General features: G+C 39.6%; 1 protein-coding gene across 1 annotated transcript; it reads left to right on the top strand.

Annotated features, from left to right (window-relative positions):
• LOC132868775 (alpha-2,8-sialyltransferase 8F-like) lies at nt 1–24,295 on the top strand. The gene is made up of 8 exons (XM_060901945.1): nt 1–160; nt 7,580–7,612; nt 12,535–12,591; nt 14,330–14,410; nt 19,700–19,844; nt 19,930–20,042; nt 20,185–20,277; nt 23,487–24,295. The coding sequence occupies exons 1-8, from the start codon at nt 66–68 to the stop codon at nt 23,956–23,958; spliced, it is 1,089 nt and encodes a 362-aa protein (XP_060757928.1). The 5' UTR covers nt 1–65; the 3' UTR covers nt 23,959–24,295.
• The last annotated feature ends 1,668 nt before the right edge of the window (nt 24,296–25,963 follow it).

Here is a 25,963-nt window from a genome sequence, read left to right as displayed (position 1 = left end):
GTCAATATAAGGGTGTGCAATTATATGCTGAGAACAAGTGATTTCAAGACCGTGCCGGTACAGATATGAAGTTGCTTTTCATCAGGCTCGTATACCTGCTATCTATCATCTTATTCGTGTCCTTCAGCAGTGTGCTGCTTTGGGACAACTTTTCCAAGAGGTGAGTGTCTGATCCTGATCTTTTTTAAAAGATTAAAACACACACACACACAATGGCTGCTAACATTGAGTAGTTTATTTTTTGCAGTCATGCCTTAACTCAGAAATTAAAATGAATAAATCAAAACATGGAGTGGCACGGTGGTGTAGTGGTTAGCACTGTCGCCTCACAGCAAGAAGGTTCTGGGTTCGAGCCCAGTGGCCAACAGGGGCCTTTCTGTGTGGAGTTTGCATGTTCTCCCCATGTCCGTGTGGGTTTCCTCCGGGTGCTCTGGTTTCCCCCACAGTCCAAAGACATGCAGGTTAGGTTAACTGGTGACTCTAAATTGACCGTAGGTGTGAATGGTTGTCTGTGTCTATGTGTCAGCCCTGTGATGACCTGGCGGCTTGTCCAGGGTGTACCCCGCCTTTCGCCTGTAGTCAGCTGGGATAGGCTCCAGCTTGCCTGCGACCCTGTAGAACAGGATAAGTGGTTACAGATAATGGATGGATGGATGAGTGTTTTGCTGGGAAATACATCACTCGTATTTTTCATATGAGCTCCACGTGGGACATGGAGAACCAAAATGGTGAAATAAATCTCTATTTTTTTTGCGGTCAAAATCCTGCTCTCTGATTGGCTGGCGAGCGGGTCCATATCCTACGATACGGACCCCGGTTACAGACCCCGGTTACGGACCTCTGGCGACTCGCTCATTCACCATAACAATAAACATAGTAGCATTTTTTGTCAACATTTATCTTTTTTTATAAGATTTATTTATAAGATTATCAAAAATCTTATAAATATTTGCCAGCATTTCTCAGGAGAATAGCATTAATTTTATAGCATGGATAGTGATAATGACAGTCTTCACAGCAAAAGCGAGTTTTACTACCCTGAGGAAGAAGAAATAAAAGAAAACATTTCAGGAGGAAGCTAAAAACCTGTAACTTTTGCTAACACAGTGCAAAAACATGGCTGAATCCTGAATGACTCTTATTTGTATAAATAGGGGACTACATAGGTGGCAAAATGTAGTTTTTTTCTGCCATGGAAGTGCACTTGTATACCGAGGAGGAAGCAATGTGCATTACAGCCGTGAATGAGAATTCAAAATGGCAGCTTGGCTCTGTTTTCCCTTTCGGGCGCTCTCGTTTTCTGTTAGAATTTGGCAAAGAAAAAAATAAATATATTATTTACCAGCTTCAGGTTGGCCCATATGGTGAAATACCGTGACCTTGGCCCAGAGGGCCTCGCTCAGTACTTTCAAGACCTCGGTCACGGTATTTCACAATACCTCCCAGCTGGTAAATAACATTATTATATATATATATATATATATATATATATATATATATATATATATATATGTTACTCATGAAGAAATCAATGAATTATTTTGATAAATTTGGGGAGTTTTTGTTTGTAAATGTGTCGATATAATCAAAAGAAAATCACACACTGGCCTGAAGATATGAAGTTTATCTTCTAATGTTGAAAAAGTTGAGTTTTTCATATGAAATAAATCCTGGACCTGAGTAACATATTTCCTGATATTTCACTCTGATGATGTCACCGTTGGTGTTTTCCCACTGACTTGATCCACATTGTCAAAATGGCAAACAGGCTCAAAATTAAAATTCTTTTGACTAGCTTGCGTTTTTTGTGGGGGGTTTTGTGGATATGTCTATATAATAAAAGGAATATTACACAGTGATGCAAAGATATGAAGTTTATCTTCTGATGTTGAAAAATATTTCACTACACTCACTCGTGATATATCCATTCACCACTCGAAGATAAACTTCATATCTTTGTGCCACCATGTAATATATATCCCATTTCCAGTATCATGAGCCTTGATTGGAAAAGTCCACCTTGAATTGAAAATCAGTTGTAAATGAATATGATGAATGTTGATGGAAGGGACCGGAGTGACCTGCTTAAGGGACATAATCATCTGCCAATTTATGATGTGTTTGCCTTGTCCCCTTCTCAAGGCTGCATCCCAGTCGTGCGTCCTAACCACTTTTCCTTGACCTTGATGGAAAACATCATGAGGTCAAGGAAAGATGTGAAGGAGAATTCATAAGGTCGTAGGTGGTATTAAGAGAATCTGACTGCACAGGACGGTCCGGTGTATCCGATGGTAAAGGAGATAGGAAAGGAAGCACTGAAGCACCTTTCCTTAACATAGCGCACTGGTTCTTAATCATGCTCATGGGGTCTCCTGCTCTGCATGTTTTCCAACTTTCCCTGCTCTACCTACACAGTTAGAAATAGGGGTACAGCAGGAGTCCATTTCTGTTCCCCAAGGTACAATCTACACTAACGTACCCCTACGGCTCATTATTGGACTTCAAGGTTACTATGTGTACCTTTTTAGGGCCAAAAAGGTACATATACTGTATGTTCTCAATCAGTATATAAAGAGTATAAATAAGTACCCGAGAGAGTACTGTGCTGGTGACAAGCCATTGTACCCATATGATGTGGTTTGTTTTTTGAGTGTACCTGACTGAACTCCTCAGTGGCATTTTCAATTTGGCATTTCAAAGAAAAATAAATCTTAAAGCGCTCATGGGTGGATTAATAACGTCTAGAGACATGAAAGAATGTGCTCACATGCATGACTTTGGTTCTTTTGTATGGTCTATTATTGAGCTAGTATCATATCATATCACCTTGGCACGGAACATGTTCATATGTACGTCCAAGGTACACTCACATGGCTCATGGTTTAGTTCCTTCTCTTCCATTTACACAAGTATTTCCATTACAGGCATTCTGGTATGTTATTAAGACTAAACCTGCATGTCTTATTGTGCTTGTACTTTAAACCAGCTGACATTTAGCTTTGTAGTGTCATTATTTTATCAGTTTGTCTTGAAGTATTGAGTTGCAATAAGAGCATGCTATTGCAATATTCATTATTATGTGGCTCCTTAACGTTATTTATTCTATCAAGATTGCATCTTCAGGTGAATCTAGAAGTTGATCTAAATTTTATCGATGAAAATACATGCAAAGTCAAAATTGACCTGAATAAGTTAAGTAAATAAAAAATAATCATGTATTTCTTATGATATAGCAGTTAGATGTATAATAACAGATAAGCTTCTTATCTTTTCTATTCTTATCATTGAAATCAAATAGATAAAACCAGCCCAGCTTGGCAGGTTACCAAGAAAGTGGAAAGTGCAATGTCGTTCGTCCTGTAGATCTTCTTGTTTTGGAAAATCTACTGTTGTCGTTGTTGTTTTACAAAGCTGACACTCATAAATGTTAAATGTCTCCTGACAGAAAGCTTCACCATTTCGAGAATGCTTCTTTGTTTAATAATAGTGCATTATTTAATCCCTTTATTATTAATCTTCGATTACATGGCACATCAACCACACCATGTAAATTAATTGTTGTTTCTAAAGAAATGATAATATACTGGAATGAGCACATTAATATAAACTTGTCATTTGAATCATATCAGGAACGACAGTCAAAATCTGCTGTTATAGAAAATTAATCAACACCACCTGAATCAGAGTCGAGATTACAACAGTGCTGTGGCATAAAACACTTTTTATACTGCAGCAACTGTAGGTAATTTAGGTCAGTAAATAATTTATTCAGAAATATAACGGTAATTATTTTTAATTATTTCTAATTACGTTAACACACCACTGCGGAAAAAAATAATGGAATAACATGGAACTGGAAAAAGAAACTTTTTCCCCCTCAGATGAGGCTGTATTGTAAGGTTTGCCTGTCGACATGGGGGAAAAATGTTTCATCATGTATGTAAAGAATAAAAATTTTATAGACTCCTTTTGAGATATGCCTTTGTTGTTTTAGATCAAAAACATATAACTCTTACCACTGCTTTTTTTTTGTCTTTCCTTGTTGCACCTACAGTGTATGGATTCATAACTTTGCAAAGCACATCTGTGGTGACAAATAAGACAAAGCTCTGACACGTTTTCATTAGCAGCACTAAAGATTTTTATTTTTCACATTTCTTCTGCGTTTGAATGATTTGTCGTCTAAAAAAAAAAATCATGTCAATAAAGCAAATAAATAATAAATTCACCAGGGGATATTTCCGCCTGTAAATATGTATACACTATAGAGGTAAATGAATATGAACACATTATTCAGAATGAACAGATCATGTGTTTGAATCAGATGGATGCGAATAGGGTGTGCACATGATTTTATTATTATTATTATTATTATTATTATTAAAGAAAGCTTGCCATGGCATTTGGTTATTTGGTTGTGACTTTAGGTGTGGTTAGGGACTGGGATCCCACAGCATGCAACAAAAAAGTGAGGTAAGCAATAGGTTTTTGCTTTCTTGTAGTCAAAGTCTATATCTATGGTTATGTTTATTGGCATGCGTTTAGAGTATTCATTTATTCATCCCAGGTTACCGTTTGGTCAGGATGGTTTAAATTCAGCTACTGGTTTGTTCATAGATAGATAGACTGGGAAATTGTTTTGTTGCAGTAGATATGCAAAAAGAAAAAGACACACTGTACAACATAAAATAGAATTTAAAAAAAGATCCCAAGAACAAGCTGACGATTCAATATACAGATAAAAATGTAATGATAAAAAATATATATCTATATAGGTACTTTGAACGTGTGAATGTGCATTAATAGAGCTAAAAACAAGAATTGTGATAAATGAAATAAAAACTGCAAAAGTGGCAATATTAAACGGAAGATAGATAGATAGATAGATAGATAGATAGATAGATAGATAGATAGATAGATAGATAGATAGATAGATAGATAGATAGATAGATAGATAGATAGATAGATAAAAATTAACTCTAACAGTGCAAATGACAGTAAATAAATAAGCTCTGGTGGTGCAAAAGTTACGGAGGACCAGGGTCATAAACAGGACTATACAGCAGAGAGGTCAGAGTTATTGTACAGGATGATGGCTTGGGGCAGGAAAGATTTCATGTTCGTATTTTGGAAAGTAGGCGGCATGGTGGTGTAGTGGTTAGCACTGTTGTCTCACAGCAAGAAGGTTCTGGGTTCCTCCGGGTGCTCCGGTTTCCCCCACAATCCAAAGACATGCAGGTTAGGCTAATTGGTGGCTCTAAACTGACCATAGGTGTGAATGTGAGTGTGAGTGGTTGTTTGTCTCTATGTGTCAGCCCTGCGATGACCTGGCAGCTTGTCCAGGGTGTACCCCGCCCCTCACTCATAGTTAGCTGGGATAGGCTCCAGCTTACCTGACACCCTGCACAGGATAAGTGGCTACAGATAATGGATGGATTTTGGAAAATAGAACCAACTAAATATCGCAAGTACGTACAAGCAAGGATCTCCTTGTGGTTCACATTAGATTTACAGATCAATATTCTCCATACCACCATCTCATTTAATCTGTCTCTAATTGATGCTTCCCCTACCTATTATACTTTTTCTCATTTCTCTCTGTCCTCACTGAATTGCTTTGGGTCCAACACAGAACACAGTGTTATTTGTCTTCAGAAACCTACTTATAGATCAGATATCCCCTCCATAAACCATCCATCCATCCATTATCTGTAGCCGCTTATCCTGTGCAGGGTCACAGGCAAGCTGGAGCCTATCCCAGCTGACTATGGGTGAGAGGCGGGGCACACCCTGGACAAGTCGCCAGGTCATCACAGGGCTGCACATAGACACACACAACCATTCACACTCACATTCACACCTACGGTCAATTTAGAGTCACCAATTAGCCTAACCTGCAATGTCTTCGGACCGTGGTTATGTTTGGACTATGTGTTAATGTTAGCCGTGGACAAGGCTACGGCAACTTGGCAAGCAAATCCATAGAAAGTTATTTGACTAACCAGATTGTGTCGCTATCGCAACGTTATCACTAGCTCTAAAAGCACAGATAACTTTGTTGCAAGCTTTCTCTTGGAATAAAATGTTTGCAGACCTCAATATGCTTCCGCCGGTTGGATGGCGAGTTTTTGTAGGCCGTGATGTGGTTCGTTTTCGGCAAACAAAGTAAACATTTAAAACAAAATGAATCTTTATTCCTTTCAGAAAACTGAAACATGGGTTCTAGGTCAAGCCATGAGTGTGTGCATTCTCCAGAAGAACTGCCTCCTTACATTCTGCCATCAACTGATCGTGTTAAATAACGCTGTTGAGAAATCATTGAACATGATTTTATCCAGTCTATGGACGTGAAATGACCCTAGTGATTACTGATAGGCTGTCTCAGTGTCACCTGCGAAAAAAATCAATCACATTTTAGAAAAGAAAAAAACATCCACTTTCAAAGCTGCTTCATAGTAACGAGTAACGAGGACCTTGATAGAAATGTAGTGGAGTGAAAAGTACGATATTTGCCTTTCAAATGTAGTGAAGTTAAAGTCATAAGTTTCCCCCAAAAAAATACTTAAGTAAAAGTACAGATACTCAAAAAGTGTACTTAAGTACAGTACTCAATTAATGTATTGTTACTGTCCACCTCTGGCTATAAGCTATGTACGACGAGATTGAGTGGAATAACTGTTTTATTCTATCCACATTCACTGGATTTTTTTTTTTCAAATTCAATAAATAAATAAAAACTTTATACAAAACGTTAGACGAAATAATTTCCGCTTAGAATGTAAACAAACCGGCGAAATGACAGTAGAAATCTGTGAAAAATGTGATAATAATAATTCTTGAAAAATAAATAAAAAGATACGTTTTTACCATCAAATACTTTTATTCCATATTTTGTTGCTTTTTTAATTTTTATTTTTTGGGGTTTTGTTTTCGAGTCAAGTTTTTATTTCGTCCTCAGTTGGTTCAGCAACACGCTCCGCCATTTTTTTTCTCTACTCACGGTATATAAGCTGATATCGTAGTAGTAGAGTAGCCAATCAGAGCGCATGATTGCTCATATCCAGTGAACGTGGATAGAATAATAGTGATTATACTTTAACTTAAAAAAAAAGAAACTGAGATTTTTAACAACGTAGACCCTATTACTGTTGCTTGATATTTCATTATTATTGCCGAATCTTCAAGTGATTTGGAAATAATAATGAAAGTTAAATGAAAGTGTCTCATATCCTCTTCTTCCATCGATCTTGTTACACCTCCAGCTCATTTGATTACCATGGGGTTTAGAGCCTTCAGTCATGTTACTACTCGCCTCTGGAACTCCCTCCCACTTTGTAATACTGATTCTCATCCAACCTTCAAATCTCACCTTAAACACACCTTTTCAGACTTTCCTATTCTGTCTGACTTCAGCGCAAATGACTTTTGCCATTTTATTTTATTATTTTGCATTGTATGCCTTGTTGCATTGTTGCTACTGTATGTTTGATTTTTATCATGTGTTGTAATGTGTCCTTGAGTGCCTTGAAAGGTGCCTATAAATAAAATGCATTATTATTATTTTTCTGTCTCCTCACAGTGCTTTGACTCTCAGCGATCCACGCATCATACGGTAAGCAGGTCACCCAACTCAAATCCTACAAAGGACAAGTGAGAATGCAATACAGTTCATATATACAGTGGTGCTTGAAAGTTTGTGAACCCTTTAGAATTCTCTATATTTCTGCACAAATATGACCTAAAACATCATCAGATTTTCACACAAGTCCTAAAAGTAGATAAAGAGAACCCAGTTAAACAAATGAGACAAAAATATTATACTTGGTCATTTATTTATTGAGGAAAATGATCCAATATTACATATCTGTGAGTGGCAAAAGTATGTGAACCTCTAGGATTAGCAGTTAATTTGAAGGTGAAATTAGAGTCAGGTGTTTTCAATCAATGGGATGACAATCAGGTGTGAGTGGGCACCCTGTTTTATTTAAAGAACAGGGATCTATCAAAGTCTGATCTTCACAACACATGTTTGTGGAAGTGTATCATGGCACAAACAAAGGAGATTTCTGAGGACCTCAGAAAAAGCGTTGTTGATGCTCATCAGGCTGGAAAAGGTTACAAAACCATCTCTAAAAAGAGTTTGGACTCCGCCAATCCACAGTCAGACAGATTGTGTACAAATGGAGGAAATTCAAGATCATTGTTACCCTTCCCAGGAGTGGTTGACCAACAAAGACCACTCCAAGAGCAAGGCGTGTAATAGTCAGTGAGGTCACAAAGGACCCCAGGGTAACTTCTAAGCAACTGAAGGCCTCTCTCACATTGGCTAATGTTAATGTGCATGAGTCCACCATCAGGAGAACACTGAACAACAATAGTGTGCATGGCAGGGTTGCAAGGAGAAAGCCACTGCTCTCCAAAAAGAACATTGCTGCTCGTCTGCAGTTTGCTAAAGATCATGCGGAGAAGCCAGAAGGCTATTGGAAAAATGTTTTGTGGACGGATGAGACCAAAATAGAACTTTCTGGTTTAAATGAGAAGCGTTATGTTTGGAGAAAGGAAAACACTGCATTCCAGCATAAGAACCTTATCCCATCTGTGAAACATGGTGGTGGTAGTATCATGGTTTGGGCCTGTTTTGCTGCATCTGGGCCAGGACAGCTTACCATCATTGATGGAACAATGAATTCTGAATTATACCAGCAAATTCTAAAGGAAAATATCAGGACATCTGTCCATGAACTGAATCTCAAGAGAAGGTGGGTCATGCAGCAAGACAACGACCCTAAGCACACAAGTCGTTCCACCAAAGAATGGTTAAAGAAGAATAAAGTTCATGTTTTGGAATGGCCAAGTCAAAGTACTGACCTTAATCCAATCAAAATGTTGTGGAAGGACCTGAAGCAAGCAGTTCATGTGAGGAAACCCACCAACATCCCAGAGTTGAAGCTGTTCTGTATGGAGGAATGGGCTAAAATTCCTCCAAGCCGGTGTGCAGGACTGATCAACAGTTACCGCAAACGTTTAGTTGCAGTTATTGCTGCACAAGGGGGTCACACCAGATACTGAAAGCAAAGGTTCACTTACTTTTCCCACCCACAGATATGTAATATTGGATCATTTTCCTCAATAAATAAATGACCAAGTATAATATTTTTGTCTCTTTTGTTTAACTGGGTTCTCTTTATCTACTTTTAGGACTTGTGTGAAAATCTGATGATGTTTTAGGTCATATTTATGTAGAAATAAAGAAAATTCTAAAGGGTTCACAAACTTTCAAGCACCACTGTACATATGAAAACACTAATCTTTGATATCAAATGGACTTTTAATAATTTGAGTATGTTTTTAGGAATAGATTCCGCTCTTAGTCGGCAAAACATGTTGGCAAGCAGGGCAAGAGACGTAATTTCTCGGTTAATTAATTAGGCAAGCGTGTAATTATTGACAGTCAGTTGAATTTGTAATATGATCAGAAGTGACTGAAGTTATCTCTGAAGGTGCCCACAATTCAAGGTTTGCTATGGCTTAACTACAAATATCCAAAAACACCAAAGAATCAGATTTTCAGTCCACGTTTCAGGGATCAACAACTGATCCTTAATATGCACAGCAGCAGAAATTCCGGCTTCCAGTCCCTAAGCAATTAATAATAAACCCCTTCATATATCAAAATGAGTAGGTTTTTTTATTATTGTGACCATAATCCAGAGTTGTGCAAAAGAACATAGAGTTATGCTAAGAAACTTCAGAACTTGTGCTAAAAGACTTTAGATTTGTGCTAAAACACTTGTGCTAAAAGGATATGAACCTATATTGAACTGACAAAAGTAGGAAGAAAAGATTTTCAGTAATTTTACTGGCCAACTTAATTGTATTTTGTAAATATAAACAAACTTAGAAATTGATGCCTGCAACAAGCTCAAAAAAGTTCAGAGTCATTATTACCATTGTATTGCATCACCTTTCCTTTAATAAGACTTTTTAATTCTCTGGGAACTGAGGACACTAATAGTTACAGTTTTGCAATTGGAATTTTTGTCCATTCTTGCTTGGTACCAGACTTCAGCTGCTCAACAGTCCGTGGTCGCCGTTGTCCGATTCTCTTCTTCATGCTGCCACATATATTCTTAATAGGAGACAGAGCTGGACTGGCAGCAGGCCAGTCAAGCATGTGCACTCTGCATCTACAAAGTCACTCTGTTGTAGCCCATGCAGAATAAGGCCTGGCATTGTCCTGCTCAAATAAGCATGGACTTCCCAGGAAGAGACATCGCCTTGACAAAAATGTCTCTCTAAAATCTGAATATATGCCCCAATATATCAATGGTATCTTCACATACACATGAAACTCACCCATTCTGCGGGCACTGATGCCCCATATCATCACAGATGCTGGCTTTTACACCTTTCTCTGATAACAAACTGGATAGTTGTGTTCACCTTTGGCATGGAGAACTCAACGTCCGGTTTTCCCAAAAACAAGCTGAAATGTGGAGTCATTTGACTGCAGCATGTTTCTAAGGGGGCAGCACGGCAGTGTAGTGGTTAGCACTGTTGCCTCACAGCAAGAAGGTCCAGGTTCAAGCCCCATGGCCGGCAAGGGCCTTTCTGTGCGGAGTTTGCATGTTCTCCCCATGTCCGCGTGGGTTTCCTCCGGGTGCTCCGGTTTCCCCCACAGTCCAAAGACATGCAGGTTAGGTTAACTGGTGACTCTAAATTGACCGTAGGTGTGAATGTGAGTGTGAATGGTTGTCTGTGTCTATGTGTCAGCCCTGTGATGACCTGGCGACTTGTCCAGGGTGTACCCCGCCTTTCGCCCGTAGTCAGCTGGGATAGGCTCCAGCTTGCCTGCGACCCTGTAGAACAGGATAAAGTGGCTAGAGATAATGAGATGAGATGTTTCTACTGTCTTCCAGTCCGAGATGAGTTCGGGCCCAGAGGAATCATCAGAGTTTCTGCATCGATTTGGTGAATTGCTTCCTGCTTGCGTAATACCGTTTCATGTTGCATTTCTGGATGCAGCAGTGGGCTGTGTTGAGTGACGACAGTTTTCCAAAGTACTCCTGAGCCCCTGTGGCTATATTTGTCACATTAGAATGACGGTTTCTCAGGCAGTGCCACCTGAGGGCTCAAAGGTCACGCACATTTAACAGTGGTTTCCAACCTTGCCCTTTATGCACTCAGATGTCTCCAAATTCCCTGAATCTTTTCACAATATTATGTACTGTAGATTTTGAAAGACCAAATTCTCTTCAACCTTGCATTGAGAAATGTTCTTTTTGAATTGACTAAAAATTCTCACGAATTTTGGCACAAAGGGGTGAGCCACATTCCATCCTTGCTTGCAAAGACTGAGCCTTTGGTGCATGCTCGTTTTATACCCAATCATGTTACTAATTAACCTTCTTATTGTGGAATCTTCCAAAATGGTGTTACTTGAATATCCTATAAATGTTTCAATCTTATTTTGCCTCTGTCCCAACTTTTTTTTGAGTGTGTTGCAGGCATCAAATTCTAACTTCATTTATATTTACAAAATATAATTAAATTGGTCAGCAAAACTATTGAAAAATCTTTTCTTTGTACTTTTGTCAGTTAAAAAAGGTTCACATGAATTAACAAAATCAAAGATTTTTGTTTTTATTGCATTTTGGAGAATATCCCAACTTTTCTGGAAATGGGGTTAGTAGAGAGGATCAAAAATTAGCAGATAGCACCGATTCACAACTATTCACAAATGTTTCTTTATGGAAAAAACCTGACTGTAAATCTGAATTTTGAGAAAATAAGTCAAAATTTTTAGAAAATAAATAAAAAAATCTGACACACTGCTGCTGCCATAAATAAACTGAAAAACTGGTTTGCATTTTTCCTTTTTCTACCTAGTATAAATGATCTTCCATTCAATCTGGATCTAATTTAATCTTTTTTTAATAATCATTTTTAAATCATTTATAGTAATTTTTTTACTTACATTGAATTTAATACTGAGATTGTAGATTTGAAGATATGAGTTTTGCCTAGAATGTATATTAAACATTTTAGTACAGAATTAACATTTTATCATGTATATATTTAATATTATAGATTTGAGTATATAGTTATTTGATATTTCCTTCATATCTATTTATTTATATTCCACTCTAATCAAGGATCTTTTTTTTTTTTTTTTGGTCGAGAATAACAATTAAGATTTTCTTTCCAAGTTTTATAATATACATTTAAGATTTAAAATTCATCATTTATATTTAAGATTATAGATACGTATAAGTATGTATTTCAGATTTCATTAATGTTTATTTATCTATAGCTAGTGTCCCCAGTTAGTAGGCTACTTGTGTCCAGCTATAAGTTTGACACTTGAATAAAGTTGTTGATTGTTGATTGATTGATTGATTGATTTTAATCCTAAAATGTCAAAATTATCATCGTAATTAAGTTATTAATTTACAGTTAATACCAGCACTGTCTAAGTGCTTTATTTTTGGTCTTGGCATGCCTTCAAGTGATTCTTTGGATGTTCCTTCACAGTGATGAAGCTGCCACCAGCAAACCACTCAAAGTTGAGCAAAATCCTGCAAACAAAAAGTAAGAATGCAACATGGTTCAAAGAAACATCGCGACATTTGCTATTATATACACTGATGCTTGAAAGTTTGTGAACCCTTTAGAATTTTCTATATTTCTGCATAAATATGACCTAAAACATCATGAGATTTTCACACTTGTCCTAAAAGTAGATCAAGAGAACCCAGTTAAACAAATGAGACAAAAATATTATACTTGGTCATTTATTTATTGAGGAAAATGATCCAATATTACATACCTGTGAGTGGCAAAAGTATGTGAACCTCTAGGATTAGCAGTTAATTTGAAGGTGAAATTAGAGTCAGCTGTTTTCAATCAATGGGATGACAATCAGGTGTGAGTAGGCACCCTTTTAAAGAACAGGGATCAATCAAAGTCTGATCTTCACAGCACATGTTTGTGGAAGTGCACGAACAAAGGAGATTTCCGAGGACCTCAGAAAAAGCGTTGTTGATGCTCATCACGCTGGAAAAGGTTACAAAACCATCTCTAAAGAGTTTGGACTCCACCAATCCACAGTCAGACAGATTGTGTACAAATGGAGGAAATTCAAGACCATTGTTACCCTCCCCAGGAGTGGTCGACCAACAAAGATCACTCCAAGAGCAAAGTGTGTAATAGTCGGTGAGGTCACAAAAGACCCCAGGGTAACTTCTAAGCAACTGAAGGCCTCTCTCACATTGGCTAATGTTAATGTTCATGAGTCCACCATCAGGAGAACACTGAACAACAATGGTGTGCATGGCAGGGTTGCAAGGAGAAAGCCACTGCTCTCCAAAAAGAACATTGCTGCTCATCTGCAGTTTGCTAAAGATCATGTGGAGAAGCCAGAAGGCTATTGGAAAAATGTTTTGTGGACAGATGAGACCAAAATACAATTTTTTGGCTTAAATGAGAAGCGTTATGTTTGGAGAAAGGAAAACACTGCATTCCAGCATAAGAACCTTATCCCATCTGTGAAACATGGTGGTGGTAGTATCATGGTTTGGGCCTGTTTTGCTGCATCTGGGCCAGGACGGCTTGCCGTCATTGATGGAACAATGAATTCTGAATTATACCAGCGAATTCTAAAGGAAAATGTCAGGACATCTGTCCATGAACTGAATCTCAAGAGAAGGTGGGTCAAGCAGCAAGACAACGACCCTAAGCACACAAGTCATTCTACCAAAGAATGGTTAGAGAAGAATAAAGTTAATGTTTTGGAATGGCCAAGTCAAAGTCCTGACCTTAATCCAATCGAAATGTTGTGGAAGGACCTGAAGCGAGCAGTTCATGTGAGGAAACCCACCAACATCCCAGAGTTGAAGCTGTTCTGTACGGAGGAATGGGCTAAAATTCCTCCAAGCCGGTGTGCAGGACTGATCAACAGTTACCAGAAACGTTTAGTTGCAGTTATTGCTGAACAAGGGGGTCACACCAGATACTGAAAGCAAAGGTTCACATACTTTTGCCACTCACAGATATGTAATAAATAAATGACCAAGTATAATATTTTTGTCTCATTTGTTTAACTGGGTTCTCTTTATCTACTTTTAGGACTTGTGTGAAAATCTGATGTTTTAGGTCATATTTATGCAGAAATATAGAAAATTCTAAAGGGTTTACAAACTTTCAAGCACCACTGTAGAAACCTTAGAACTACCCAAGAATCAGACTTCAGAGGCAGTAATATAAGGATTTTATACTACTGTAACATATCACTGCTTTCTTATTGTGCATTTGTGGATTTATGTTCCAGGAAAAATGGCATTATTGAGAAACTGCTGGCAAGTTACTCAACCAGCTGGAAAAAGCAGAAGGATGCCTTTAAAAAATATAGGTAACAAAATCACAGGTCATAACACATGCATACTTGACAACCTCCAGAGAATGAAAAGCAGCTGATCAGACTGCATGACACATCCGTGCCCTACTGTGGGGGTCTGGGGGAAATTAAAAAAAAAATATATATATATATATATATATATATATATATATATATATATATATATATATATATAAAATGGTGGACTCTCCTGTATTTTGAGTGCCATTTTTGAAAAAAATTGATTGAGAAATCGGACCGACGTACTTCACAAAATGCTGCCCTCAATGCTTTGATGATCCGATTACCAAGTCACCTTAAACTTGCTGTCATCACAAATCTTTTTTCCTTTGGAGTTTTCATTGGTCGCGATCACCAGAGTGTGTTTGGTTTTTACAAATACTGGTGTGATTTGTTGTAGTATGCGAGTTCTTTGCAAACTGGCTGCAAGCCCAATTCCAAAAAAGTTACGATTATGTGGCAATTTACAAACTATGGAAACCCTATATTCCATTTTACAATAGTATATTTAAAAAAAAAAACAATAAAAATTCTCAGTTTCAACATTTGATATATTGTTTTTGTCCTATTTTCAATGAAAAATAGGGTTTCCATGATTTGCAAATTATTGTATTTTGTTTTTATTTACCGTTTACACAGCATCCCAACTTTTTTGGAATTGGGGTTGTAGAACTATAATGAGAACCATTGGAATGATACGATAGAGCAATACAATTTAGATTCAACATCATTATCGCACCATTCCATTGGAACTAAAATCAACAGGTGGTTTTCACCTGTGGAAATGGGTAGACTACCGCGTGAATCTGTAGAGTTGGCAAGTATGCACACGACAGCGATATCTGATAAATCGGGGTGGAAAAGTACTGAGAAATTACATTTAAGTGAACGTATGGTATAAATAATGTCAAGCTTTCTCAATTAAAAGTGAAAATAAAGAAGTCGCTCATTAAATGTACTCAAGTAGTATTGGAGTAAAAAGTAAATGTTTTTAAGTGATGAATTTTAGTTCATGTCATATTTTCATGTAAAAAGTTTTATTACTTATGCAAAACTGTTATAAGCAAGCTGTTTTGCCTTAAAACATAATTCAGTCTTTGTAGATTTGCTGGTCATATGCATAACTTGACACTTATACTGTATTAGCTTTCTAATGAATTGATTGGAAGTAAAATATCCTGTAAGTAATCAATATTTACCATTCAGTGAAATTTGGCATGCTGCCTAACCAACTTTGTTAGTTAATAGAGTTGATGCTAGTCTAACCAATTAGCAAAGAAAACAGGCTAACTTACTTCAACAGAGCCAGTTAACCAGTGTTGTAGTCGAGTCACTAAACCTCGAGTCCAAGTCCAGTCTTGAGTCTCCAGTGTTCAAGTCCAAGTCATTAAAGAAAATTTCAAGTCCAGTCCACTATTGAGCCAAGGCAACTCTGAGAACAAGACCCCAACCGCACCATTTGATGGTGGCTGTTACTGCCTTTATGTGAAACAGTCTCTGCTACTGTGTTAGACTAACGTTCCTGCTCGACTGCCCCATTTTAGTTGATAGGCTACAGATAAAAAGCTTGTTCATCGCTCAGCAAGCCCCGCCCACTATCAACAGGGCAAATAACATGAGAGAGGGTTAACACTAGCTAGTTCATCGCTCAGCAAGCAAGCCCCGCTATCAACAGAGCAATGAACATAGCATGTCTCTTCCTTCTCTGGGTGGAGTCTTACCAAATGACGATTGAAGTTTGAGGTTGTCCCCGTCGTCTCCTCGATAGTTCTTCTACATATGGAACACATAGCAGTGCATTTTTTCCCCACTGCACGAAAAGTCTGTATAAGCAAACAGACAATCCTAGGGGCTTCTCTCCAGGCATTTTAGCGCCATTAACGTTAGTTTGTTCCTGAACATGACGTATGAACAGGTGAAAATGCATTCTCTTGCACAAAATTAGTATACAAATTAATGTAGATATAAATATCTTATGCCAAATTATTATGGCATGTTACAAAAAAATAAAGAAAAAAAATCCAAGTCCTCGTGTCTAGTTTACAAGTCCGAATGCAGTTCATGCACGAGTCCGAGTCATCAGTGCTCAAGTCCAAGTCAAGTCACAAGTCCTTAAAATTAGGACACGAGTCAGACTCGAGTCCGAGTCCTGGACTTACCATTAGCAAAACTAGTTAACATTAGCAAAACTTGCCTCAGCTTGCTTTTTCAAATTAGATGGAGTTCCTGCCTCCAAAGGAAGCAAAGGAGACGCTGCATTTTCTATGAGTCTTTGCTTACTTGACCAAAATGAAACATTACTGAGGGCCAGGGGCACTCACACTGCAGTCCAGTGGCTTATCCATATTCAGATGCACACAAATGGCTATAGCATTAATGAATACACTGCAGCCCATGCAATTGATGTATAGTACACAGACCAATGGCCTAGTGGTTAGCGTGTCTGCCTCTGTACTAGGAGATTGCGAGTTCTACTCCCAGTCGGATCATACCAAAGACCGTCGTAAAAATGGTACCTTCTGGCAAGGTATGCTGCAATACAGATCAAACCCTCATGGTTACCAAAGGACTAGCCTCCCACTGTAATTTTAGCTGTATAGGCAAGAGGCCGAGGGCTACAGAAATCGGCGCCGCACCCATACACCTCAAAGAGCTGGTTAGTACTGGGACAGGAGACTGCCTAGGAAGATCAGATCCTGGCGTGGGAGGGACTTTGACTTGACTTGACTTGACACAGTCCTATACAAAGCAGGATGAGAGAAAAGACCTTTGAGGTTATTTAATGAGTACTGATGTTACTGTATAGGCAAGAGGCCGAGGGCTACGGAAATCGGCGCCGCACCCATACACCTCAAAGAGCTGGTTAGTACTGGGACAGGAGACTGCCTAGGAAGATCAGATCCTGGCGTGGGAGGGACTTTGACTTGACTTGACACAGTCCTATACATAGCAGGATGAGAGAAAAGACCTTTGAGGTTATTTAATGAGTACTGATGTTCAAAATAAAAACATAGAAGTGAACACACCCCGCTAAAATGATAGGTTTTTCTGATGAAAAAAATGAGATCACAATAAATAACTTCAAAACATTTCCCACCTTTAATGTGATCTATAACCTGTACAATTCAATTGAAAAACAAACAAATCTGTTAGGGGGAAAAAAAATAAAAACCTACAATAAGCTGGTTGCATAAGTATGCACACCTAGCCTGGCTAACGCGACTTCAAAGCTCTCAGAGCATTTGGTCTGGCCAAGCTACTAAGCCAAACCGTTTCCCAGAGCCTGTGGTTGACCCGCCTCCCTGAAATGCCTCAGTTTGCTACTGGTCGAAGCCAGAAAAGGCTGTGACGAAACTTAAACCAATCACATCACTCTTTCCTCTGACGTATGCGATGCGACGGGGCTAACTGGTAGATTAAACTCTTACCGAAGCCGGTCAGGAGCAAGGCGAAAATGTCCTTCCTTTCAATAAATACCTCCAGGGTTGCTCTTTGCTCCGTTTTCAATGAGAACTTCCCGTTGAATGCTCTCAATACAGCATCTACCTCTGTGTTAAAGGCTTGCCGCTGCTCCATGTTCGTGATGTGAATGAAGCGCTTCCGGCATAGATTCTGTAAACAATCTATGGCTTCCGGTCGCAGTTCTACTACGTCACTGCCTTGAACATGCCTCTACCCAGGGCCGTTGGAGATGCTCAAAGTTGATTGGTTCCCGATTTTTTGGGAGCTTGGAAATGCTGTAGATAGCCTGCCTGGCCAGACTAAGCTCGGAACAGGCCCTCATGTTGCATCATGCTTAGGATGGGCAGGCCCAGGCTAGTGCACACCCTTAAACTAATACTTTGTTGAAGCACCTTTTGATTTAATTACAGCATTCAGTCTTTTTGGGTTGGCATCTATCAGCCTGCCACATCTAGACGTGGCAATATTTGCCCCCTCTTCCTTGCAAAAGCGCTCCAAATCTGTCAGATTGCAAGGGCATCATTTGTGCACAGCCCTCTTCAGGGTCACCCCACAGATTTTAAATTGGATTTAGGTCTGGGCTCTGGCTGGGCCATTTCAAAACTTTTTTGGGGTCATTGTCATCCTGAATGATGAAATTCCTCTTCATCTTCAGCTTTCTAGCAAACACCTGAAGCTTTTGGGCCAAAATTGACTGGTATTTAGAACTGTTCATAATTCCCTCCACCTTGACTAAAGCCCCTGTTCCAGCTGAAGCAAAACAACCCCAAAACATGATGCTGCCACCACCATGCTTCACCCTGGGTGTGGTGTTCTTTTGGTGATGTGCAGTGTTGTTTTTAAGCCAAACATACCTTTTGGAATTGTGGCCAAAAAGTTCAACCTTGGTTTCATCAGACCATAACACATTTTCCCACATGCTTTTGGGAGAGTTGATGTATTTTTTTGCAAAATTTAGCCAGGCCTGGATGTTATTCTTTGACCCTACCTCATAGTCCAGACATATGAAGAAGATTGTCACATGTAGTATACAACCAGTACTTGCCAGAAATTCCTGCAGCTCCTTCAGTGTTGCTGTAGGCCTCTTGGCAGCCTCCCTGACCAGTTTTCATCTTGTCTTTTCATCAATTTTTGGAGGGAAGTCCAGTTCTCGGTAATGTCACTGTTGTCCCATATTTTCTCCACTTGATGACTGTCTTCACTGTGCTCCATGGTGTATCTAATGCCGTGGAAATGTTTTTGTACCCTTCTCCTGACTGATACCTTTCAACAGTGAGATCCCTTTGATGCTTTTTAAGCTCTCTGTGAACCCTGGCTTTTGCTGGAGGATGCAACTGAGTAAATGTCTGAACTTTATTTGGGGCTCATCAGAGTCATGCTGTAATTAAATCAAAAGGTGCTTCAACAAAGTATTAGTTTAAGGGTGTGCACACTTACGCAACCAGCTTATTGTACGTTTTTTTATTTTTGATGTTTTTCTCCTGAACAGATTTGTTTGTTTTTCAATTGAATTGTGCAGGTTATAGGTCACGTTAAAGGTGGGAAAAGTTTTGAAATTATTTATCATGGTCTCATTTTTTTACATCAGAAAAACAGATCATTTCAGCGGGGTGTGTACACTTTTTATATCCACTGTATGTTTTAAGTCTTGGAAAAGTAAATGAAATTACGAAAGACTATAAGTATTCTGTTTCAATAACACTCGTTATTTTCCACCATTGATGATCAATGTGTATAAATACAAGATTCAGAATTCATATTTCAACCAAAAAAAAAATACAACCACAAAAGTGATTTTGTTGTTGTTTTTGTTGTTCTCAGGTCATTGCTCGGGAGCACTTGCAATGCCATTTCCAATGCAGTGGTTACACAGAGTAACTCACCTGTCGGGACAAATATTACTTATGATGGACTAAAAAAAAATATAAAAGTGGTGACACCAGACCTGTTCAGTATATTTCCCAAGGTATGATGTGCACAAAATGCACAATATGCAGAAATAAGTTAATATTAGTGCTAATACTCTCTGTACTGTGTGTACGTGTGTGTAGGAGAGCCCTTTTCAAAAAGCACCATATGACACGTGTGCTGTCGTGGGCAATGGAGGCATCTTAGCCAACAGCAGCTGTGGAAAACAAATCGACTCTGCTACATTTGTCATCAGGTCTGATTCTGATTTCACACAACAGACAAAACCAGAAAAAAGAATTTGACTGAATAATCTAAAACACACACAATGACACACAATAAACATCGACTCGCTCCTAATGTTTCACTGGGTACTACTTCTCCATTTTGTTTTGCAGGTGTAATCTTCCACCACTGACCGATGTACATAAGCTAGATACAGGACAAAAAACAAACCTTGTCACAGCCAATCCAAGCATCCTCTTTCAAAAGTGAGTCTGTTGTGTGTGTGCACGCTTATGGAAATTATGTGAGACAAGTAGATGCAGGCAAGAATATCATCATTTCATATGTATTTCAATACTGCTGGTATAAATGGTTATTAGTATAAATACGGAGGTGATTACAGAAAATCATGCTCGCTGATTGGTCAAGAAATTCAGACTATTTCTCGATAATTACCTCGAGTAACTCGGCAAAATGGCGCCCAAGTGCTTCATCAACGTAAGTGAGGAAGAATTACAAATGATGAAAGAAAATGCTGTTCCTAAAAGCACTAAAGATGGTACGAAGTTTGGTCTAAAACTACTCAAAGGTAAGGTGGAATTGTGATTTATTTTATCCATTTCAAAACAAAGTATTTTATGTGACTCGGCACAGATAAGTGACACAAGTCTGCGCATGCTGTTATTACATTTACATGCCGCTTCTGAAGTTTGAAATAAATTATTTTTTTAACCCGAATTTTTACATTTTTTTTAAATAATCACCTGTGTATTTATACTCAAACAATTATCCACCTCAGGCTCAGTGAATACTAGTGAATAATAACCTCAATTTCGTCTCGCTTATCATTCACCGATATTCACTTCGCCTTCAGTGAATAATTATTATTCTATCCACATACACTGGATATGAGCAATCTCATGCTCTGATTGGCTACTCTACTACTAGGATATCAGCTCATATACTATGAGTAGAGAAAAACAAAATGACGGAGCGCATCAAATCAGATATATCACTTTGTTATCAAGTATTTAAAAGAAACAGAAATAGCTAAAAGAATATAGTGTCGTCATTCCCCCCACCCACAAATATCTCCTGTTCCACACTCCAGCCCAGTCAGTGGCAGTAATGCACCATTAAGTTGGTTTGCCAACCACCAAAAAAAGACAAAAGAAGAAGAAAATGGCGAAAATGAAGAAAATTACTGAACCACCTGAGGATGAACTAAAAACTCTACTTGAAAACAAACCCCAAAAAATTCAAAAAACAAAAAAACAAAATATGGAATGAAAGTATTTGATGGAAATAACTTTTTTTCAAGAATTATCACATTTTTCACAAATTGATCCTGTCATTTCTATGGTTTGTTTACATTCTCAGCAGAAATTATTTTGTCTGATGTTTTGGATAAAGTTTTTATTTATTGAATTTGCAGAAAATAAAAATACTCCGTTTCTCAAAATCCAGTGAATGTTGATAGAGTAAAACAGTTATTCCACTCCATCTCGTCATACATGGCTTATAGCCAACTTGGTGCAACACGCCTCATTGGCTATCAGCTCATGTATGACTCGATTTTTATGGAATAACTTAAATATTCAGATGATGCCATGGGTGGCATGGTGGTGTAGTGGTTAGCACTGTCGCCTCACAGCAAGAAAGTCCTGGGTTCGAGCCCAGCGGCCGGCGAGGGCCTTTCTGTGTGGAGTTTGCATGTTCTCCCCGTGTCCGCGTGGGTCCCCTCTGGGTGCTCCGGTTTCCCCCACAGTCCAAAGACATGCAGGTTAGGCTAATTGGTGGCTCTAAATTGGCCGCGAGTGTGAATGGTTGTCTGTGTCTATATGTCAGCCCTGCGATGACCTGGCGACTTGTCCAGGGTGTACCCCGCCTCTCGCCCATAGTCAGCTGGGATAGGCTCCTGTTATGAATGACGAGATGTTGTGAGTTAGGATCCAAAAGCAGAAACACAAACCAGAAAATCCAATGAAATAAAAACAGATTTAATTGAAGTCCAAAAAAGTAAATGAACAAAATCAGCAAAATAGTCCAGACAAAAACAAGGTAGGCAAAGACAAAACGCTGGTATGAAAAAAACATGAAAAACAGTCCTGACAAAAACTGGAGACAAAAAACATGAAGAAAAGATAAAATGTGAGTGCAAAAAAACTGTGGCAAAGACTAGGCAAAACAGAGAGCAAAAATCCAGGAAGCAATAATGGCACAGAGACACCTTGAAAAACAGGCAAGACGTTCTGACAAATTCCCCTTCTGAGAAGGGCCTAGTTGTATACAGCAGACCAGACCAGGACCTGAATGCTGGAAAGATGGAAGTCCCGTCCTGGATCCAGATTGCGCTGAACTGGGAGATAATAAATCTCTGGAATGGAAGTCTGGGGCGGATCATGACAGGCTCCAGCTTGTCTGCAACCCTGTAGGACAGGATAAGTGGCTACAGATAATGGATGGATATTCAGATGATCTGATAATAAAAGTATGGATGACATTAAGTGCATGAATTAACATGAACGTTGTCTCTCAGTCTCTGATAAACTGATAGTCCATTCAGGAGTGAGCTAATTGTGGAAGGTAGCACAATAGTTTGAATTTGGGGGGGGAACACTTAGCTTACAAGCTCAATTTTCCAGTATGACTGCAATCAAACTCCTTAAAATCTTCCAAAATCCTTTAAGAAACAGAGAGAATTAAAGAATATATAAATGATGCCGGGTGGCACGGTGGTGTAGTGGTTAGCGCTGTCGCCTCACAGCAAGAAGGTCCGGGTTCGAGCCCTGTGGCCGGCGAGGGCCTTTCTGTGCGGAGTTTGCATGTTCTCCCCGTGTCCGCGTGGGTTTCCTCCGGGTGCTCCGGTTTCCCCCACAGTCCAAAGACATGCAGGTTAGGTTAACTGGTGACTCTAAATTGACCGTAGGTGTGAATGTGAGTGTGAATGGTTGTCTGTGTCTATGTGTCAGCCCTGTGATGACCTGGCGACTTGTCCAGGGTGTACCCCGCCTTTCGCCCGTAGTCAGCTGGGATAGGCTCCAGCTTGCCTGCGACCCTGTAGAACAGGATAAAGCGGCTAGAGATAATGAGATGAGATGAGATAAATGATGCCATCTTGTAGTGATGGTGGATGGATGATATTCATATAACTATTGAACAACATTTAGAATCATCAGTCCATGGCAACAAAGTGTTTCCTTCACACAGCGTAAATGTATGGCTGGGCAAAGCAAGATCGATGATAATGGTAAACCAAATAGGCATGACACTGAAAAGACTGGTTTGTCGAGTTAGGCATGGCAAAGTTAATATTTGGATGTAGACATGGTAGATGCTATACTATGCACAATGTACTTTCTTCTTTTACCTGCTCAAAACCAACAAACCCAAAATAATCTCTGCTCATCAACAAGTATTTCAGGAGAACACCAAAGGCATGCAGCTCCTTATTTCTCTTTCTGATGCTCTGCAGGTACCAAGCACTAAATGAGCGCCGGAGGTCATTTGTGGAGGATGTGCAGGTGTATAGGGATGCTCTACTCCTGTTGCCTGCCTTCTCATTTCGGCAGAACACAGCTGTGTCTCTGCGTGTTCTCTACTCACTGGAAGACTTCAACAAGTCTTGCCCAAGACCCGTCTTCCATAACCCGACGTATCTAAACAACCTGGCAACCTTTTGGCATAACCAAGGAATTCCGGCAAAACGCCTCAGCACTGGTATGATGATGGTCAGCTTGGCACTGGAGCTCTGTAACAACGTCCACCTGTATGGTTTCTGGCCCTTTGAAACACACCCATACACCCACCAGGAACTCCCCAACCACTATTATGATGGCCATCCATCAAACAAGAGAGTACACGCCATGCCAGCTGAGTTTGAGTCCTTGCTAAATCTTCATAAAAAGGGTGTGATCCATTTGCACCTAGGGGAGTGTGCAAATTAAACTAGGTGGCATGTTCACCAACACTGTCCCTCAATTTAATGAATGAATGAATGAATGAACGAACCCTTTATTGTCACTAGTCACAAGTACCAGCGAAATTGGCCATCAACCCATCCGTACATATACACATACATACAATTGACACAGGGGGAGTAGACAGGACAGGAAGACAGGGATGAAAAATACAGAGTAACATGAGGGGAGGGGAGGAGAAAAAAGCAACCCCCACACTATGCTCCTGTGGGGAGTACAGTGTGGGAACATTGAAAAAAACACCTCAGCACATAAGCACAAAATAATACAGTACACTTTACAACATGAAAACTCGGGACTCGAGGGGGGGGGCGATCATGGGAGGGGGGTAAGGGGGAGGGGGAGGGGCAGAGGTATAGGTAACCCAGCACAAACAAGCAGCCCGGTCTGCAGCCATGACAGCGCTCCCCCAGCTTGTCACACTGGGGGTAAAAAGCAGCGACCATGGGAAGTGGGGGAAGGAATGCAAGAGCGTCTCACTGCAGTGATCTTCAGGGGGAGTTGTTGTTCCAGCAACGGCCTTGGACAAGGCCGGTGCTGTCTGAGGGAGCTGAAAGCAGATAAGATTGGGATTGTTTGGTCTTGGGGCGAGTAGACACATTCTTTTACACGACTACTCTATTTGTCCATTCTGGTCTCCAAATCGATCCAGACTGTATAACACCCACAACTTGTAACGTAGCACCAATAACCTGTTTGTCATTATATTTGCACTACTTCACCACTACTACCTCTGCCATTTCTCATCGATGCAATTACTATGTGCAATAATATAGGCCTTAAACTATTTTTATGCATACTTATATTTATATATATATATATATAAAATGTATGTTATTTATGTACTGTATATATGTGTGTGTGTGTGTGTGTGTGTGTGTGTGTGTATATACAGAGTCTACCTGTAATGTGCAATTTTTCCGAGCCTCTCAATAAGGCAATTTTTTCTTTTCTATACTTTTTCACAGTAGATTATACAAATAGCCCTCTGTATTTAATCCTTCATTTGTCTAATTTTTATTTTAGTTTTATTTGTTATCTGTTTGACTTTTTCTTGCTACTGTAACACATGAATTTCCCCGATGTGGGATGAATAAAGTGAATCTAATCTAATTTAATCTAATCTAAATACATTCCTTTGCTTTCTGTTGCCAAGAAAAACAATCAGCTTCCTTGTTGTCATACTTAATATTGCAGTCTCAAATTACCCAGCAACACGAAGTACGCGAAAAGGTTTTACATACAACAACAAGCAGTACACTTTGCAAACATGATCCAGAATAAATCCAGAAGAGATTATTCAACTTATTGAAATACAGTGCTGTGCAAAAATCTTAGACAAATGCCATAGACCAAAAATGGATAAAAAAAATATTGAAATTAAATCTCGTCTCGTCTCGTCTTCTTCCGCTTATCCGGGACCGGGTCGCGGAGGCAGCAGTCTAAGCATGGAAGCCCAAACTTCCCTTTCCCCAGACACCTCAGCCAGCTCCTCAGGAAGAACACCGAGGCGTTCCCAGGCCAGCCGAGAGACATAGTCCCTCCAGCGTGTCCTGGGTCTTCCCCGGGGCCTCCTCCCAGGGGGACATGCCTGGAACACCTCCCCAGGGAGGCGTCCAGGAGGCATCCAAAAAAGATGCCCGAGCCACCTCAGCTGGTTCCTCTCGATGTGGAGGAGCAGCGGCTCTACTCCGAGCTCCTCCCGAGTGACTGTGCTTCTCACCCTATCTCTAAGGGAGCGCCCAGCCACCCTGCGAAGGAAACTCATTTCAGCCGCTTGTATCCACGATCTTGTTCTTTCTGTCATTACCCAAAGCTCATGACCATAGGTGAGAGTCGGAACATAGATCGACCAGTAAATTGAGAGCTTCGCCTTTTGGCTCAGCTCCTTCTTCACCACGACGGACCGGTAAAGCGACCGCATCACTGCGGAGGCTGCACCGATCCGCCTGTCGATCTCACGCTCCATCCT

Source organism: Neoarius graeffei, chromosome 20, assembly GCF_027579695.1.
Source record: "Neoarius graeffei isolate fNeoGra1 chromosome 20, fNeoGra1.pri, whole genome shotgun sequence".
NCBI classification, from domain to species: domain Eukaryota; kingdom Metazoa; phylum Chordata; class Actinopteri; order Siluriformes; family Ariidae; genus Neoarius; species Neoarius graeffei.
The sequence above is the reverse complement of the archived record's forward strand: the minus strand, read 5'-3'. Positions and strand labels throughout refer to the sequence as shown.

Coding starts and splice junctions, on each gene's coding strand:
- LOC132868775 (XM_060901945.1), top strand. CDS start 66: ATGAAGTTGCTTTTCATCAGGCTCGTATACCTGCTATCTATCATCTTA. Junction 12,592..14,329: donor CAAAATCCTGCAAACAAAAA/GTAAGAATGCAA, acceptor TTTATGTTCCAG/GAAAAATGGCATTATTGAGA. Junction 20,043..20,184: donor TCTGCTACATTTGTCATCAG/GTCTGATTCTGA, acceptor TTTGTTTTGCAG/GTGTAATCTTCCACCACTGA.